At 43.4% G+C, this 19,375-nt stretch overlaps 1 protein-coding gene across 10 annotated transcripts in view; it reads left to right on the top strand.

Annotated features, from left to right (window-relative positions):
• TRPM3 (transient receptor potential cation channel subfamily M member 3) overlaps positions 1-19,375 on the top strand; it is a 797,862-nt gene that overhangs the window by 683,256 nt on the left and 95,231 nt on the right. For all 10 annotated transcript variants that reach the window (XM_047699836.1, XM_047699834.1, XM_047699832.1 and 7 more), the window contains 2 exons: positions 15,080-15,180; positions 16,559-16,693. In XM_047699836.1, the coding sequence (XP_047555792.1) occupies positions 15,080-15,180; positions 16,559-16,693 (236 nt within the window). The remainder of the gene's footprint in view (positions 1-15,079; positions 15,181-16,558; positions 16,694-19,375) is intronic.

The following is a 19,375-nucleotide window of genomic DNA, read 5'->3' as shown; positions in this document are numbered from 1 at the left end:
AGGCTGAGGTCACCTCTGACAGGCCAGAGAAGGTGCAGGATCCTTCCGAAGGTTGCAGCAAGTGTCTTGCACTTGAACAATGTTCTGTTACACCAGGCAGCCTGGGGAGGGGCCAGAGGCACTTTCCTAATTGAAGGTGGTTCTAGATTATATGGAGGACACCCAGCTTCTCAGTTTATTAGCCTACAAAACAATCACATTCTTAAAATTCGAAGAGACCATTTGTATCTAAACTCAGCCTCTTGCTGAGTTGTAACAAGTGGACCTACTCCTGTGCTATCAGCACCTAGAAGCTTCAGCTCACTTAGGGGAGTGCTGGAAGAGAAAACCTCAGTAGAAGGTAGCATTTGATTGACTCCCCAAGCTCTATCAGAGGAACATTCCCGGAGCCTGACCCCAATTCTGACATGAGCATAAACCCTGGGTAATTTAGGGAGTGTCAGCACTTAATTCTGAGAATTCCTTTTTTACTACATAGTAACTATTCCTTTTAAGAAAATTCAATGACACCTAATCACTCACATCGACACAGAAGACACTGTAGTGAGGAGTATCTGCCCGCCAATGGCATTATAACTGCGTTAATTTATTAAATTACTATTAATCTGGCAAATTTATCGTTGGGAATAGTAAGATACTGAAAATATTTGCACAGTGCTTTAATTTAACAAAACAGTTTTTCCATCTACTTTTCTACTTAACCTTCAAAGCCATCCCTTAAGGAAGATATTATTAACTTCATTTTATATAAGAAGCAGTTAGGTCTTAGGATAAGTAAGCTTCCCAAGGCCTCACAGGTAATAAACAAGTTCAGTGCCCTTTCTTTTCCCCTCAGAAAAAGTCCATAAGGCCCCTACTTAATTCTTACCCCACCCCACCCAGCGAAGGGTAACCTGACAGATCAGAACTAGACCAGGAAGCTGCTGCCATCAGACTAGTCACTCATTCGTAAGGGGCCACTGTGAGTCGGTCTTGATATTAGAAGTTAATGACCCAGTCATCAGAACACCTCCTGTGCACAAGGCATTATCTTAAGTGGTACAAGTCTTCAAAGTCTTAAAATATGGTAGAAGTACATGTCATAATAAAAAGTAAATAAAATGCTAACAAGGGGCAAACCAAGGGAACTCCACTCCTGGTTTCAGGGGACATTTTACTAGAGAGGCAACATGTGAAGTGCCTCTCTACGGTTCAGAGTGCCAACCCGTGATAACGAACAAACAGCCTAAAGAAAGACAAACAGTATGCCAATTACTTTTTCAGAGGAATTTAAAATTAAGAAGATATCAAAAAATTAAATTAAGAAGATACTTTAAAAAATCTCATTAAATCCTTAAATTCCACATATGAATGACTTATTTCACTTAGCGTGATACATTCTAGCTCCATCCACGTCATTGCCAATGGCAAGATTTCGTTCTTTTTTATGGCCGAGTAATATTCCATCACTATACAACACATCTTCTCTATCCATTCATCTGTCAGTGGACACGTGAACGCCTTCCATAATGTGACTGTCGTACATAATGCTACAATAAACATCAGGGGTGCCTGTGTCCTTTCCAATTAGTGTTTTTGTGTTCTTTGGGTAAATACCCAATAGTGTGTTACTGGCTCATAGGGTAGCTCTATTTTTAATTTTTTGAGGAACCTCCATACAGTTTTCCACAGTGGCTGCACCAGCTTGCATTCCCACTTTCAACTTCATGAAGTTTTAAAAACTTAATAAATATCTTATCAGTCTTAAAAATCAGAGCCTTCAAATAAACAGGACCTAAGAATATCCAGACAGGGGTCATGTTGCCCAAACAGGTGCACATCATTGTATCCAGTCACTAAGTTCCTTAAAGGGTATTCACAAACTGTATCTTTTAAACAGCAGCCTCTTTTAGATGCACTAATAAATGTTTTTAAATAGTTAAACCAGATAAATAAATAAATCTCCAAGCCCAGATGGGTTGGCTGACAAAAAAGAAAGATTAAAAATAATTAAGGCGGGGCGCCTGGGTGGCTCAGCGGGTTAAGCCACTGCCTTCGGCTCAGGTCATGATCTCAGGGTCCTGGGATCGAGCCCCGCATCGGGCTCTCTGCTCGGCGGAGAGCCTGCTTCCTCCTCTCTCTCTGCCTGCCTCTCTGCCTGCTTGTGATCTCTCTCTCTGTCAAATAAATAAATAAATAATCTTTAAAAAAAATAAATAATTAAGGGGATAAGTGAATTTTAGATATCAGTTTACCAAGTTTGGCCCTAATGACAGAGCATTAGAGAATATCCAGGCTTCCTGCATTCAATGCACACACATGTGGGTGGTTTTATGATAGAGAACACACAAAAGCCTGTTTGCCTACTTCCCTTTGTTTGTAGCATGACTTCATTAAAATTCACTAAGTTCCTATGAATTGAAAAAAAAAAAAAATTCAGCTCTAAAATCCGACTGCCTGCATTTGAAGCTTGCCTCTGGCTCTTCCTGGCTACTTGACCTTGGACAAGTTTCTGTACCTCAGTTTCCTTGTCTGCAAAATGGAGGTAATGTCACCTCCTAGTTTGTTGTGAGAATTTAATACATGGAGATTTAGAAGCAGTGCCTGGTACAAGCTAAGCATGAAAGAAATATTAATTTTATTGTCTTGATTCCTAAAGATAAACCGAGAAAGAAAACCCTATCTTTCTGTACCAGGCTCCTTCCCCTCCGCTGCCTGTTTTGTCTCTTACAAACCAAGTGTGAATTCCTTCCAGCTAAAGTTAATCTAATTTTTCCTGATTCCTTTTAACTTTCTCCTGGGAATCTACCTGAAGTTATTTTTACCAAGAGGAGATGGTTCTCATTCAGGGCAAGAAAATAGAGCAAAGAATAAATTATACACAGATCTCATCTACTTTTTAATGTGCGTGTTTCAAGCCTTTAATTTGGTTTTTTCTCGATGTAGCTGCCCCATCCCTAAGAGAGGCTCACCAGGATGGGGGGGCAGCTCTGCCCTGGGGACCGCTGAAGCCGTCTCCTAGCAACCCAGTCACGTGACAGGGCCCTTCAGCTAGTTCCCTTGCACCTTTGTGGTTTTCATACACGTAGGGAAGGTGATGTCCTTATTTTTTTTTCTTTTTTAAGATTTTATTTATTTATTTGACACAGAGAGAGAGATCACAAGTAGGCAGAGAGGCAGGCAGAGAGAGAGGAGGAAGCAGGCTCCCGGCTGAGCAGAGAGGCCGATTTGGGGCTCGATCCCAGGACCCTGAGATCATGACCTGAGCCCAAAGGCAGAGGCTTAACCCACTGAGCCACCCAGGCGCCCCATGTGATGTCTCTAAATGAATGGATGGTTAGGTTTTCATTGACTGAGACCCTGTCGCATTTTGGCACAACATCTACAAAAAAGTGAATTGATGGAAACGAACAGAATCCCCAGGATCGTATTTAACCCAGACAGGATTCCTCAGATAAAACACGGAAAGGTCCAAAGACCCCCACAAGAAAAAAATGTTTCTCAACTAACAGAGAGATGGGTGGTATCAGCCTACAGATCAGAGGATCCTGGCACCCCCCAGGGCGTTGCAAGTCCTGCCCCCTCCACGACTCCCGGCCATCAAGCAGGATCATCAAGCTCAGATGACACACACCCGACACTTTTATTTAGCAACTCTCCTGAAGGGAGTCCGCAACTCCATTTACGAGCCACCGAAATATTGAGTGACCCTCAGGGTATTAAAAAAAAAAATGTCTTCCAACACCGAATCTCAAGTCCCTAAATAAACAAACATTCCCTATCATATGTGCCTTTGGTGCCTTTGGTGACATCGCTGGGATGTCTTACTTCACAGGGGCCCTGGCTCGGCTTGGATACCCCCTCCTTCTTAAGGCCTCAGCCTGTGGCATGTTCTCCACATCCCTCCTTTCTCTTCAGCTCCTCAGTCCCACTCCCTCTCGGCACGGGGTGTCCCCTCTTCCTTCACTTTCCATGTTGAGCTGCATCGAAGCTCTCTTTCCACCTCAAGGAATATTAGTTTCTCCACTCAGCCTCCCGTCTCCTCTTCGATGGCTGACTGCTCTCCGGCTGAGGCTGCGGGATCTGACCCAAGGGACTTGTACTTCCCTCCCTCGCCCACTGCTGTTTCCTCTCTGCTCTCAGCACATTCAGGCTCCCCGTCACCTACAGAGACCTGTCCCCTCTCCACCAAGTCCCTCCAGGAAGCATCTTACGTTTCCCCTCTTAACCATCCAGCTCTGAAAGGTGATCTGCTTTCCTGCCAACTGTCCTTACCGCCCACCTCCTCTCTCTTCTGGGCTCACTGGCTCAGTCGGCAAACTTCTGCCTTCTGCATTCTTGCCCATCCAGTCCTCTCACACAGATTTCAGTATGCCTGGAGACCCAAATACTCTTCTGACCCCCACGATTATTATTATTCCTGAAGTTCAGCAACTTTTGACAGTGTTGACTTTATCTCCTATTTTTAAAAGATTTTTATTTATTTGTTTGAGATAGAACGAGAGCGAGTGAGCGAGTGAGAACACAAGTGGTGGGTAGGGGCACAGGGAGCGGGAGAAGCAGGGTCTCCACTGAGCAGGGAGCCGGACGTGGGGCTCCATCCCAGGACCCTGGGATCATAACCCGAGCCAAAGGCAGACGCCCAACCAACTGAGCCACCCAGGCGCCCCCAACTTTATCTCCTGCTCTCTGTGACTCTTTTCTAGCCTGAGAGAAGGCTTCAGTTTACAGCCTGGTTCTAAACATTACTCCATGTCTCTGAGACTCTGTTTTCTGAGTAGAGATAAAGACATTCACTGTACAGGGTTTCGTATTAAATGAGATAATAAATGTAAAATGCCTAGTATGTGACTGACTTTCGATAAAGCATGGTAATCGTATTTATATTTACCTTTCCTCAGAGCACCGAGTGCTCTACATTTCTCATGGCTCCTTGTCTCCTTTGTCAGACATTCTTACTTCTCCCCCTCTGCCTTCTGTCAAAATTATAAAATACCATGTCTTTACTATCATGTCTGCGTGGACGACCTCCAGTTACACGTCCAGCTCCAGCTTCCCTCCATGCCCCCTCTTCTAGTTGCCTACTGACAACTCCCCTTGGTGTCACTCTCCACCCCAAATTCAATCAAATTAATTGTCTTTAAGTATACATATATTAGGGGCACCTGGGTGGCTCAGTCATTAAGCATCTGCCTTCAGCTCAGGTCATGATCCCAGGGTCCTGGGATTGAGCCCTGCATCGGGCTCCCTGCTCAGCGGGAAGCCTACATCTCCCTCTGCCCTTCCCCCTACTTGTGTTCCCTCTCTCGCTATCCGTCAAATAAAGAAATAAAATCTTTTTTAAAAATAAATAAGTAAATAACCATATATCAAAAAACAAAAACAAATCATCTTTCCCCACAAAGTTGATTTCTACCTGATTTTCCTAGTTGTGTTCATACAGCCCCTATCTGCGGAATTCTCCAGGCTCAAAACCTCCATCACATTTTTCCTCCCTTTGTTCAAGCAAATTATTACTAATTTGGGGCATTTTTGCCACCACAATATCTCATACATCTATCCCTTCTTTTCCCTCCTGGTTCAGCACCATTAGACCCTTCAGGACATTTGACCTGGTTAACTGCAGTGACTTCTTACCGGATCTTCCCGCTTCTTACTGGCATACCCCTCTGCATTCTCAGTACTTCAATTAGAGGAACACTACTAATGAAAAGATCTGATCAAAAACACTCTTTACCTACAGAATCCTTCAGGATGTCCAGGGCAAGCATGGCAACACAAATTCATCACAAATAGAGAACATTTCTTCTCTAGAAAGCTTCAAAAAGCAATAATGGAAAGGGAAGAGAAGAAGCAGGCAAACTCTATTTTTGGTCAACACTGGGAAATATTCCAAAATATCTGTAAATGCAAGAGCTCTGTGGGAGGAAAGAGTAAAAGCTGAGGAGAGAGGAGCTAGCAGCGGCAATCCTCAGAAAGCCCCAAATGAAATTGCTAGATGCCAGGATGGCCTAAGGTGCAATGTTCTCTCCTTTGCCTGGAACAGCATGTGCGAGAACAAGAGTGAGTTCCGTGGCGACCCCTGACCTCAAATTTATACCTAGAAATAGAGGCAGTAAGCTGCATATAGAATTATGCAGAGAAGTCCTACTTGCAGCAAGGAGGTTATCTTTGTGGGAGCTGAGAAGAAAGCCTTCCAGTCGTGAATAATAACTAGACTGGAATGCTACCCTGGGCCCATTATAACCCAGCTCACTAGATGATAAATAATAAAAAAGCAATTAGCATATAGATGCATTCTTTAAAAAATAACAAAAGGGCAAAATGTGTGCGCAGAAGAATACTCTATAAAAATGTTTCCGGAGACCAGATGAACATTATGAATAAATATTTTACCGTGAACTTTAAAAAAAATTAAATCTCAGTGAAGCACTTTATCCATGACGTAATACTTCCAACTTGGAATGCCAAAACCCAGGTAAGAGTAGGTGAGGCAGCAGGAAGGGATGAAATGTGCATCGTGCTTAGGAATGAAGTCGAGGGGGAGATGAAGTCGGCACAAAATTGCAGACCTGAGACCCGGTGCAAGGGCAGATATGCATGGTGAAAAACAAAAACAAACACAGAGGATAGAAATGAGGCAAGTGGACAGAAATGAAATGAAAAGGAAATAAAGAGTTTAAGGAGAAATTACAGAAGATTGAAAATGGAGATCCAACATAAGCAGAACTGGTGTGGTGTCTCCAAAGAAGAAGACAGAGTAACAGATCAGAACACACAAGTTAAGAATTTTTTCATCAAACACATTTTGAAACTTCGATCTACGTATTGAAAGGGCCACCTGTGCCAGGTTAAACTGATTCAGAATCCTCAACACCTAGAAAATTCCTAATGAAGTTACTGAACCTCCAAGAAAAATAAAGACTCCTTTGGGTCCCCATGCAAAATGATCAAGTCTTTCATGAGATTAAAAAATCAGGTTGGCTACAAGCCTCCTTACAGTAACAGTCAATGCCAGGAGATAATAGAGCAACAGATTTTAAATTGAGCCAATGTCATTCAACTCTGAAGACTACTTAAAAAAAAAAAAGCAGTTTAGAACATTCTAGAACTCAGACAATATTGTTCCCACGAGTTCCTCTCAGAAAACTTACTAGAGAAGATGCAGCCTACTGACCAAGAGACAATTGGGTACATTCTGGCAAAATTACCAATTGTAAGCATTGATGCTAGAATCTAACAGAACTAAGATAAAAACAAAAACGGACTTTGAGTAACAGGAAGGAATTTAAGTATTTCCTGCCTTCCAAGGTAGAAATAACACAACAACAAAAGAAATTAAGAGGAGGAAGGATGGAGGTAGAGGTGGGGTAGGCTCTTTGACTCTTTATAACATCTACACATTCTGCCTCCTAAAATAGGAATATAATTTAAGATGGACAATTCAAATATTAGTAATGGAAATGTAAGCATATTTACCAGAACCCACTAAAACACTAAAAATATAATGGTATATTCTAAAATCGAAAGGTAGAGGAGAGAAAAGGGAGAAAGAACACAGGCAGAAGATCAATCATTGCTCACGGAAGTAATGAGTGCTGCCTAAAGAGATAGGATTAGGAGTCCCACCCCAGACCAACTGAATCAGAGTCGCCATTTAAGCAAGATTCCCAGATGAACTAACCTATGACCCAGCAATTGCACTACTGGGTATTTACCCTAAAGATATAAGGTAGTGATCCAAAGGGGCACGTGTACCTGAATGTTTATAGCAGCATTGTCTACAGTAGCCAAACTATGGAAAGAACCTAGAGGTCCATCAACAGTTGAATGGATAAAGAAGATGTGGTATATATACACAATGGAATACTATGCAGCCATCAAAAGAAATGAAATCTTGCCATTTGCGATGACGTGGATGGAACTAGAGGGTATCATGCTTAGCGAAATAAGTCAATTGGAGAAAGACAACTATCATATGATCTCCCTGATATGAGGGAGAGGAGATGCAACATGGGTGGTTAAGGGGGTAGGAGAAGAGTAAATGAAACAAGATGGGATTGGTAGGGAGACAAACCATAAGTGACTCTTAATCTCACAAAACAAACTGAGGGTTGATGGGGGGAGGGGGGGTTGGGAGAGGGGGGATGGGATTATGGACATTGGGGAGGGTATGTGCTATGGTGAGTGCTGTGAAGTGTGTAAACCTGGCGATTCACAGACCTGTACCCCTCGGGATAAAAATATATGTTTATAAAATTTTAAAAAATTTAAAAAAGAGATTCCCAGATGAGTCATACGCATATTAAAGTTTGAGAATTCTGCTCTGCCCCAAAGCCAACGTGTAAAATACTCCTGCTTTCTCAACTCCATTTTACCTTCTTACCTTGATGTTTTACCTTCAATAGTATTGTTAATGGCTAATAGTGTTTTCTTCTATTATAATAAATTTCCTCAAACTTAGTACCTTAAAACAAAAAAAATCATTCTCTTATAATTTTGGAGGCTAGAAGTCTAAAATTAAGGTATCAGCAGGGTTATGTTCCTTCTGAAAGCTTCAGGGGAGAATCACTTCTTTGCCTTTTTCAGCTGCCGAACGCTGTTCACAATCCTTGACTTGTGGCTCTTTGCTTGTCTTGTTCCAACCGATGCCTTCATCTTCACATGTCCTAGGACTACTTTGAATCCCTTGTCTCCCTCTCATAAGGACCCTTGTAATTACATCGCATTGAGCCCACCAGATAAGCCAGTATAACCTCCTCGTCTCAAAATTCTTAATTTAATTGCATTTACAAAGTCCCTCCGCCATATGAAGGAACATCTTCCCTGGTTCCCGGGATCAGGACAAGCACAACTTTGAGGGGCAGGGGCATCGTTCAGCTTACCACACAGTCCAAATGTGTTCAAATCTCCACCATCCTTTCCTGCTAGAATCAAAGTCTTATTTCCTCCTCAAAGTGACACAGCTGAAAAGGAAGCCTTCTGGGCTTACGTGTGTAGCTTCCATAGCACTTAACCACTTTGTTCTTTGATAGAGTGATTTGTAGACTTGTCCTAGCTCTCCCTTTATCCCATCCCACCTCCTTTCTTTTTTTCTTTTTTAAAGAATTTATTTTTTTATTTGACAGAGAGAGAGAAAGCACAAGCAGAGGGAACAGCAGGCAGAGGGAGAGGCAGGCTCCCTACTGGGCAAGGAACCCAATGTGGGGCTTGATCCCAAGACCCTGGGATCATGACCTGAAGCTAAAGCAGACACTCAACTGACTGAGCCACCCAGGCGTCTTACCACCTCCATTCTTATTAGACTGCATTTTTCTGGAGGGAAGAGATTGCAGATATGCTTCTGTTCTCACACTCTCCTAAAGGTGCACGCACTAACATGGCCAGACTTCTTAATTGCTAAATCCAGTGCACACTTGGAGGTTCATTCATTCGTTCCACAAATGGTTATTGAGCACCCATGATGTGCCAAGCACTGTTCTGAACTCTCAGAACACAACAGTGAGTAAAGTGGACAATGCCCTGGCCCCTTGAGGTTTACACTTCAGAGAAGGAAGGAAGTAATAAACTAATAGATTCATAACCTAGTCCCTTGTAGTAAAAAGAGTTGTAAAGAAGGAAAGCCAATCGGGGCACCTGGATGGCTCAGGTGGTTGAGCATCCAACTCTTGATTTTGGCTCAGGTCATGATCTTGGGGTCCTGGGATCTAGCCCCAGCACCCAGGGCTCTGTGCTAGATGTGGAACCTGCTTGAGATTCTCTCTCTCCCTCTCCATCTGCCCCTTCCCCCCACCTCACTCTAGCTCTCTCTCACTCTTTCTAAAATAAATAATCTTAAAAAAAAAAAAAAAGGAAAGCCTACCTTTTTTACTTGCCCTCTTTGCAGCTTTTGACCTAATGACCACCCCCTCTTTCTTAAAAGTCTCTCTTCCCAAAGGTTAGGGCACCCTGATCTCCAGGTTTTCTTCCCATCTCCCTGTTTTCTGTATGTGTTCATGTGTGACTGCTTTCTAAAGATTTGCCTTACTTTCACAGCTTTTAAATATCCATTTATCCAGTCATCCATTCTCTGCTCTCTTCCTCTCACCTTCATGCTAATGTTTTCCAAATCTCTGTCTTCACACTCACCCTTCCTCTGCCCCGCATCTCCATATCCAATGGCCTCTGGTCATTCCCACTTGGATGGATATACCTCAGGCATTTTTAGGCTCACTATGTTCAAGGACGCCATTTTGCTGTTTCCCCAAAAGCCTGTTTTTATCTTGCATTGCCAATCTCAGTTGGTCATTATGTACCTGGGCTCCCAAGCTAGGGTTAGGAGACCACTTCTGACTTCTCTTGTGCCCTACTTTAAATCTCTTACCCAAAGCTATCAATTTTGCTTTCTAAATATCCCTCCATCCCAGCTGCTCCCGCCAGTCATTATCCCTTTCCTACAATACAGCAAAATGTTCCTTATTGCTCCAGTCCAGTGTCCCTTCCAATGTACCCTCCACACAGCTGCCAAAGGGATTTTTCCAAGACATGCATCTGAATGCGTTATTTCTGAAACCAGGTGTTCTGGCAGTTTGCCCGCATCTTCAGAATAAGGGGAAACTCCTCCAACATCATGTACAAGTCCTTCCATTTTGGTTTCATCTTTTTTTGCTTCTAATGCTCCCTCAATGTCTTCCCGTGAATTTCCTAAACACACAGGTATTTAACTCTCCCAAACCTTGCTTGGGTTGTTCCTTTTTGCTACAATGCCTTTCTTTGTCTCATTTGTCTAGTGAGGTAATCCTTCCCTGAAAACTATTATCTATGCACTTAAAGTTTCCCTGACCTCCTGCAGAAAGAGGAAATATTAAAACTCTTTTTTTTAAATGTCTTATACCGACTTGCATTCATTCCCACATCAGGGGCTTTGTATCTGATGTTCTCTCTTTCTGGAATGTTCCCCCCACTCCCGCCCCCTACCCACTTCTTCACATGGTGGCTTTTCCTCATCATTTAGATCCCTGTTCAAGTGTCACTCTCAGGGAGGTCTCCTGTCAATTCAACCTAACAGAACAGCTCCACTCCCATCTGGGTTGTCAACGGAACCACCATGAAGCCAGCACTTTAAAAGGCCTTCTCCATGCCCAGCTGGGGTCTGGCATCAGCCAAGGCCACAGTGTCATATGGATGGTGTATCCTTAGCCCAGACCAGGATCCTCATGGATCCCCAACCCCATTTCAGGGCCTTTATCTAACCCTCTCTTTCCCTCCCAGGGCCAACCAGATGCCCCAAAGGACACCCACACTTGTACCTATGAGGTTATCCAAGGGCTTCATGAGAGACCAGGGAGCCAGGATGGTGCTGCCACACTGACTTGGAGTGACTCAAAGTGTCCCCAGACACAGGTCCCACATCTCCTGGGAATGACTCTTCTCCTTCACAGCACTCACACTATCAGAAAGTACACAGTACCTCTGTTTGTTTTTTCCTTTACTTTCTGAGTGCTGCCCCCTCCATGGGTAGAAGTAAGTAGTAAGCCCTGTGCAGAGTGACCTTAGCGGTCTCCCTCCCCATGGGATGGATGGTCAATGTTCAAATAGTTCCTGACATAGACGGTATTCAGTGTCTATTGAGCAGATAAATGAATGACTGCCCAAGATGATGCACTTACTTACAGACCTAGCTCTTCCTCTAGAATGGAAGCTCTCCAGACAATGGACTCTGCCTTCCTCCTAACCAGGGGAGTAAGTGAATGAATATATACCATCTAGACTCAAGGTTTTTCCCCTTGTCTCCATGATTCGAATGTCAAGACAAGGTTGAGGACCTCTTTTTCTTAAAAGTTCTTGGGGAGCTTTTAAAAACTGCAGTGCCCAGGACCAATGAAACCAGAATCTCTGGGATGGCTTCCAAGTATGAGTCTACTTCAAGGTCTCTGGGCAATTCCAGCATGCAGCTACAGTGCGGCATAGGCTGACCAGTACTGGCAGGTCTCCAAGGATGTGTAAATTTCAGTGCTAACAGCCTGACTCCTGGGTAGCTGGGATGGTTGGTCACCCAAGTTGAGAACCTCGGATCCAGACTGTCACCCAGGATCTCTTAAGAGTGATGTATTTTCAATTTTTGAAAAGTCAAGACTCATTGGCTTTGTGATCTCCCTTGACACTTACGTGATTACATTCAGGTAGCTCACATCGATCCCAAGAGCTGCTTCCTCCTGTGTTCTTGTTCAGACTTGTGCTGCTATCATTGACGGGGTGACATACAAATTTGTGGCATACAAATGGAAAGGGATTGATTAGACCATTACAGCAGGTCCGCAAGGACCAAGGGAGCAAAGGATTAAGTGCTACCTTTCCAGACGCATCTGCAGTGAGCCTGCCCTTTCTTTCCTCCCAAGTGATGATGGTACACTTCGACACGTTTCTACTTATCACTTGTTTCCACCAGTTACTCTGGGTGTTAGTTTGCAGTTTCTGATGTTATCACCTGAGGTGATAAATAAATTTTAATTGAAAAATCCCTGTGGAAACTGAATTAATGCTCATCATCCCAAACATTAATTTACTACAAGTATGTGGTTTATACCGAACCCATTCATGTGTAGACACCAGAATCAAAACACCCTTTACCCTGGGAAGAGTAAGTGGCCCACCAGGCTCGAGGGCCTTTGTTATTCAAATGAAGGTCTCTGGATCCTCCTTTTACCAGCACCGCCTGGGAGACCAGAAATGCAGAGACTTGGGTCCCACGGGGACCCACTAAATCTGATGCTCAGGAGGTAGGGCCCATCTCTCTAGGTTATTCCTGTGCTCAAATTTGAGACGTGCTGTCTAGAGAACATTTTGCTCACCCGATTCTTAACTTCACTATCTCAGAATGAAGAGGAGAGAAGAGGTTAAGGGAGGCAGCAGACAGAATCACGCAGCTCACTGGTTCCCAAGCTCAGGGGCACGTTGAAAACGCCTGGAGATGTTTGAAACTATCAGAGCCTGGCTCCCAGTCCAAGCAAGGGGATGTGGTTGTTTTGGGGGTGCATCCTGGGCATAGGGATGTTTTAAAACATCCCCCATGATTCTAATGGACAGCAGACTTTGAGAACCCCTGTTTCATCACCAGCAACCCTATCTGCAGCTCATTGCTTCGAGCCTCCACTGCTGAAGAATCCAGAAAAATGGGCCATACTAACATTTGCTAGCCCTCCTTCCCTCATCAGAATCATCAGAAGTAAAACAAAGGAAAACTCACTGGGGTCCAATCTCACCTCTGGCATGATAAGTGCTTTTTCTGTTCACCTTCTGTTAGTAGCTATTTGCTTTTAACCTCTCTGAACCTCAGTATCTTCATCTGTCAAACAGAGACAAGAAGACCCATTTCCCAGGATTATTTGGGACATTACCTACAATAGTATGTGCCAAGTGCCTAATACGTTGTCTAGCACATAGCGGATATCCAAAACCTCTGAGGCAAGAGTGTGGTCTCTGAACCCTGCGCCCCTGCTGGTGGGACCACTAGCAGCATGAGGTCAGACACATATTTAGGGAAGGGTCCTGGTCAGGGTACCAAGGCTGTTAACTGCAAAAACCCTGCACATTTATGATCTCATTCCAGTCTCCCATCCCAGCCAGTAAGTAGGATCATTCTTATTATCCCCATTTCACAAGGTGATAGAATAGTGGTACAGAGAGGACCAAAGTCACACAGCTGTAAAATGGCAGACTCCGGTGCACTGACTGTAACCCAGGGTTCTCCCACCTGCTGTTCTCAGCCTCATACCCAGCCGCTTGGCAGCTGCATTGATCCAGACCGGCCCTGTTCCAGCAAACCTTTCGGGGATGGTGGAGCTATTTTGAATCTGCACTCTCCAATCCAAAGACCACCAGCCACATCTGGCTCCTGAGCATTTGAAAAGTGGCTAGTGTGACTGAAGCATTAAAAGTTTTAATTTTAATGAACTTAGATGTAAATAGCCCCTGGTGGACTGCACCCATCTAGCCACGGAGTCTGGAGAATAATGAGAAACTGAAGGTTTATTTCAGTGGCTTCTACCCACCAATCAAAGAAAACCTAAGCCACTTGTTTGACTTTCTCTTAAAAGATTTTAACTTTATTTCAGTAGAGTAGCAAAGTTGGCCCACTCGTTGTAGCCCTGTGCAACATACATCGGAACAATGCTTCATTCACACCAGCGATCAGCCACCAAAAGAGACACAAGTTACAGAGTACTGCTTCCCAAACCTGAATGTGTGCATGAGTCATCTGAGACCTTGTTAAAATATAGATTCTCAGATGGAGAGGAGAAGGGAGTTGAGGGAAATTGGAAGGGGAGGTGAACCATGAGAGACTATGGACTCTGAAAAACGATCTGAGAATTTTGAAGGGGTGGGGGGTGGGAGGTTGGGGGCACCAGGTGGTGGGTATTGTAGAGGGCACAGATTGCATGGAGCACTGGGTGTGGTGCAAAAATATTGAATACTGTTATGCTGAAAAAATAAAAAAAAAATTAAAAAAAAAAAAAAAGGAATAGGGACTTAAACCAAAATTTAAACTGCAGTTCCACGGTTTATAAGTGACAGATCTTGGGAAATAATGATACTAATAAAAATAAGAATAAAGAATAAAAATATATATATATATATAGATTCTCATTTAACAGACCTAGGGTGGGACCTGAGGGTCTGCATCTCTAGCAGGTGCCCGGGTGCTGCTGCTTCGGCTCCATGGGCCACACGCGGACTAGCAAGGGTGTTGAGCAGTGGTCTTCCGTGAGCTGATTTTGTCTCTTTCCTGCCACCCAGAGGCATCTGGCAATGCCTGGAGACATTCTGGATTGTCATGACTGGGGTGCAGGTGTCATGGGCATCTACTGGGTTGGATGCAGAGATGCTGCATCCAATTACCTACCATGTTCAATTACCTACCATGTGCAGGACAGTCCCCACCGGAAAGAATTATCCTGCCCCCAAATGCCCATAGTGCCCCATATGACAACCCTGTTGTCCAGCCGAGTCTACTGTTCCTGAAGAGGGTGGTTGATGAGAGAGTCGTGGAGCAGGTCTTCTTGGTATGATAACTGATCATTGCTTTCTCTCTCCCACTCTTTTCTCTTCCTTGTCTGCACAGGAGCAAATGCCTCGGCCCCCGACCAGCTGAGCTTAGCTCTAGCCTGGAACAGAGTGGACATCGCTCGCAGCCAGATCTTTATTTATGGGCAGCAGTGGCCGGTAGAGTATATGTCACCACCCCTGCAAAGCCCGCTTGCTTGGGCAACGGTATTTGCTTAGGAGCAGCTCAGAGAAACGGAGGCCTGTTCTCTAGGATGCAGATGTTCCCTCCCTCGCGGCCATCCTCAGGCTCCGCCCCTTTCTCATATTTAGGAAAACACTGCCACCTGGTGACGACGCGACAAAGCACAACTGCAAACATTCCAGACAGTTCCCATCTCGGTTCGGGGTGGGGGGGCTCTGATGGTAACCTTCAGAGGCAAATAATGCCATTTCTTCCATACATCCGAGAAAACATATAAGGCCAAAACGTGTTCGGTAAAATGACAGAAGGCGTGGAACTAGCAGTTGGTTTCTGGTTGTCTCTCCGGAGCGGCGGCGCCCCATGTTACAGCGTATGGCTCAGTCACACCTCCGGACGCAGGATTAGCAAGCTCCCGCGTGCAGGTGCCATCTGGTCCTGGTGGCTGAGCACAGGTCCTCCCTATTCCCGAGCACCACTCAGAGGGAACCAAAGCTTTATGTAACTGTTCTTGGTTCGTTTCCCTCAACGGACACTACCAAAAATAAAAACTTGGAAAATTGGCTATAGGGTGGTTGGTGTCTGGATCCCGGGGAGGCAGCCAGCAGTCTGAGATTTGACTTTAATGCTGGAATAACTGAACGGCAATACCCCCACGGATGGGTCTTCTTTAACCCTGTCTTGCCCCCAGAGAGCTGCTGCCTGGCCATGAAGCCCCTGTCTTTATTTAGTGCCACTAGTGGATTGCTAGGGTGGTAAGATTTGTCAAGGAGTCTGGACACCAGGAGGTTTTTGTGAAATTATTGAATAAAACCCTGGTAGACAGACTCAAGGACCTGAATAGTTGCTAAGTCTCTGCACGGAAATGAGTGAGACAGAAGCAAGGTAGTCTAACAATTAAAATAAAGAAAGGCCTACTTTCTGATCTGTTCGCTAGGGTCCCTCTTTGCAACGTAGCCGGAGGTCTAATTCAGAGCCTCAGGAAGATGAAAATGAGGACAGCAAAGCAGCCACTTTGGTGCTTCACTAGTATTACAGGAAGTTTGGTCAGAGAATACACGGGAAATTCTTGTATATCCTGTGTCTTCTCGGGACCCAGAAGAGAAAAAGAGTCACAGAGGAAATAGCTTTGGAACTAGAAAAGTTTGAATTCTGTTTACAAAGACAGATCCCAAAACACAAGAGAGATTATGGCTGTGCCAAAAGTGGAGTTGGGAACAGTCTTGTTCGCATGTTCTTGGATGTGCTGAAGGTTTACCAGATGCCAAAGGCATCCATTCTAAACTGTTCAGGTGAACACCAAGGAACCGCATCCCTGGAGCCTGGGGCAGACTAACTCAGTGACTTGATTTGCAGGTGGGGTCTTTGGAGCAAGCCATGTTGGATGCCCTAGTTCTGGACAGAGTGGATTTTGTGAAATTACTCATAGAGAATGGAGTAAGCATGCACCGTTTTCTCACCATCTCCAGACTAGAGGAATTGTACAATACGGTAGGGCCAAGCTAAGGCACTTTTTATTTTCTCTGTGTTTTTTCATTTTGCCTTCTCCTGCCCCCCACATGCCTGTGAGCCTCTTCCCTCCCTTCCAAATGCATGGATCATTTTTCAAAGATGCTCCCTTAGACCTGTAGACAGCAACGCCAAGTCACTAAGATTCCGCTTGTTTTAACTGCTCAGTTGTCAGCATCTAAAGCAGAAAGTTATGGGATCACACCAAAAGCTAACGTTCTCAGATTCTTACACAAACCCACAAGGCTCTGAAAATTAGAATCCAGTTTATGCTGTAAGCCCAGAAGGCGTTTGAGGCAATCAGCAGAGGACAATTGATTTAACTCAAAGCATCAAAGGAGACTGATCAACTATCCCACACCATCTTGTTATCCTCAGAGCTATGACATTCATTCCCTTTCCTCTATAGTGGAATAAACCATAAAATACCCCTTGTTTGGAGTTACCACAAAATATTATTTGTATTATTTTGTAATAATTTGCTACTTCATTTACTAGGAATACCAAGGAGTGATCATAAAGAAAAACTACTATTTAGGAAGTTGTTTGTAGTATTCAGTGAGCTAAGTACTTTGGCTCTGAGCTGATAGGCACTAAAATCCAAAGAAGTTTAAAGAGCAGATGTTGGGGGGGCACCTGGGTGGCTCAGTGGGTTAAAGCCTCTGCCTTCGGCTCAGGTCATGATCTCAGGGTCCTGGGATCAAGCCCCGCATCGGGCTCTCTGCTCAGCGGGGAGCCTGCTTCCTCCTCTCTCTCTCTCTGCCTGCCTCTCTGCCTCCTTGTGATCTCTGTCTGTCAAATAAATAAATAAATAAATCTTAAAAAAAATAAAAAAATAAAAAAAGAGCAGATGTTGGAAACTTCAAGAGGGTACAGGACGCTTGGAGAGTACAATTCAGGAAGGTTAGGAAAAACTTTCTTCCCAAAGGTTCTGGACCTGCTTAAATGGCTTTTGCTGCTTGTTCTTTTGCCATAAGGGCAAATCCCTTTGGATCTCCAGTAGACTATAATGTGATTTATACTTACATAAACAACATTACTACATTTCCCATATACTCTTTCAGTCCAGCCTTGATTACTATTTTGGGGAAGTAATTCCTATGATACATTAGAAGCAATATTAAATATGTAAGAATTCTTGATCAAGGTCGATAAACTTTTACTTGGAATATTAAAAGAAAGAGAGATATTGTTTTCCTCCATTTTATAGATAAGAAAACTGAAGCTAAGAAGTAAATTGGTTTATTTAAGGTCAAAACTCCTAAGAAAGAAGAAAGCTAGTACTGAACCAATACTTCTGTCTTAGAGGTTATTCTTCCCCTCGTTTATCAATGCTTCTTTGTCCCACCACCCACAGCTCTAATGAGATGGAGCTTGTTGACCTCTCCCTAGCCAGCGGAGGGTGTTAGGTGATACTACTGCACTGGCTCTATCTCCTTCTTGCTGCTGGAACTAGAAAACAGTTTGGCAGAGCGGCTCCAGGTTTCTGTTTTCTCTGCAGATTTTTCTTGGTTCTGCATAGTGAGACTTTCAGTAAGAATAATAGACTGAAATGATAGCATAGGAAATCCCAGTTCCTGTCCCCACCAAAACATCGATAATTAGCCATGGAGAAGTGGATAAATTCCTAGAAACATGCAACTGATCAAATCTGAATCATGAAGAAACAGAAAAATTTGAACAGACCGATAATAAGTAAGGAGATGGAATCAGTAATCAAAAACTTCCTGACAAAGAAAAGCCCAGGAGTAGGTGGCTTCACAGGTGAATTCTACCAAATATTTAAAGAATTAACCCCAATTCTTGTCCAATTTTTCAAAAAATTTGAAGAGTTATTTTAGGAGGCCAGCAATATACTGACACTAAAACAAGATAAGGACACTACAAGAAAATAAAACTATAGGCCAATATCCCTGATGAACATAGGTCCAAAAATTCTCAACAAAATAGTAGCAATTGAAATTCACCAGCACTTAAAAAGATCATGCACCATGACCAAATGGGATTCCATCCCTAAATGCAAGGATGGTTCAATATATGCAAATCAATAAATGCACATCACATTAATAGAATGAAAGACAAAACTCATATCATCTCAATAGAGAGAGGGGCAGGGAAAAACAGGCACCCAGTTTGGAAAGGAAGAAGTAAAATTGTCTATGCTGATAACATGATTTTGTATACAGAAAATCCTAAAGACTTGACCAAAAAAAACAAAAACAAAAACAAAAAACAAAAAAAAAAAAACAAAATAAAAACCAAAAACAAAACTGTTAGAACTAATAAAAGAACCCAGTAGAGTTTAACGATACAAAATCAACATACAAAAAAGCAGTTGCATGTCTATACACTAACAATGAACAATCTGAAAAGAGAATAAGACAGTCCTATTTACAAGAGCATCTAAAGCTATAAAATACTTAGAGATAATTTTCACCAAGAAGTAAAAGATCTCTAAGGCAAAAACTGTAAGAGATTGATTAAAGAAATTGAAGAAGACACAAATAAATGGAAAGATATCCCATGTTCATGGATTCCAAGTGTTAATAATGTTAAATTATCCATATCACAGAGTCAAAAGCCAAGCAATAAACACATGCATATATGGTCAACTAATATTTGAAAAGGGAGCCAGATATAAAAGTGTGTTTTGGAGGAGTCCCA

Source organism: Lutra lutra, chromosome 13, assembly GCF_902655055.1.
Source record: "Lutra lutra chromosome 13, mLutLut1.2, whole genome shotgun sequence".
Lineage (NCBI taxonomy): Eukaryota > Metazoa > Chordata > Mammalia > Carnivora > Mustelidae > Lutra > Lutra lutra.
Note: the sequence above shows the minus strand (reverse complement) of the source record. Positions and strands in the feature narration are given on the sequence as shown.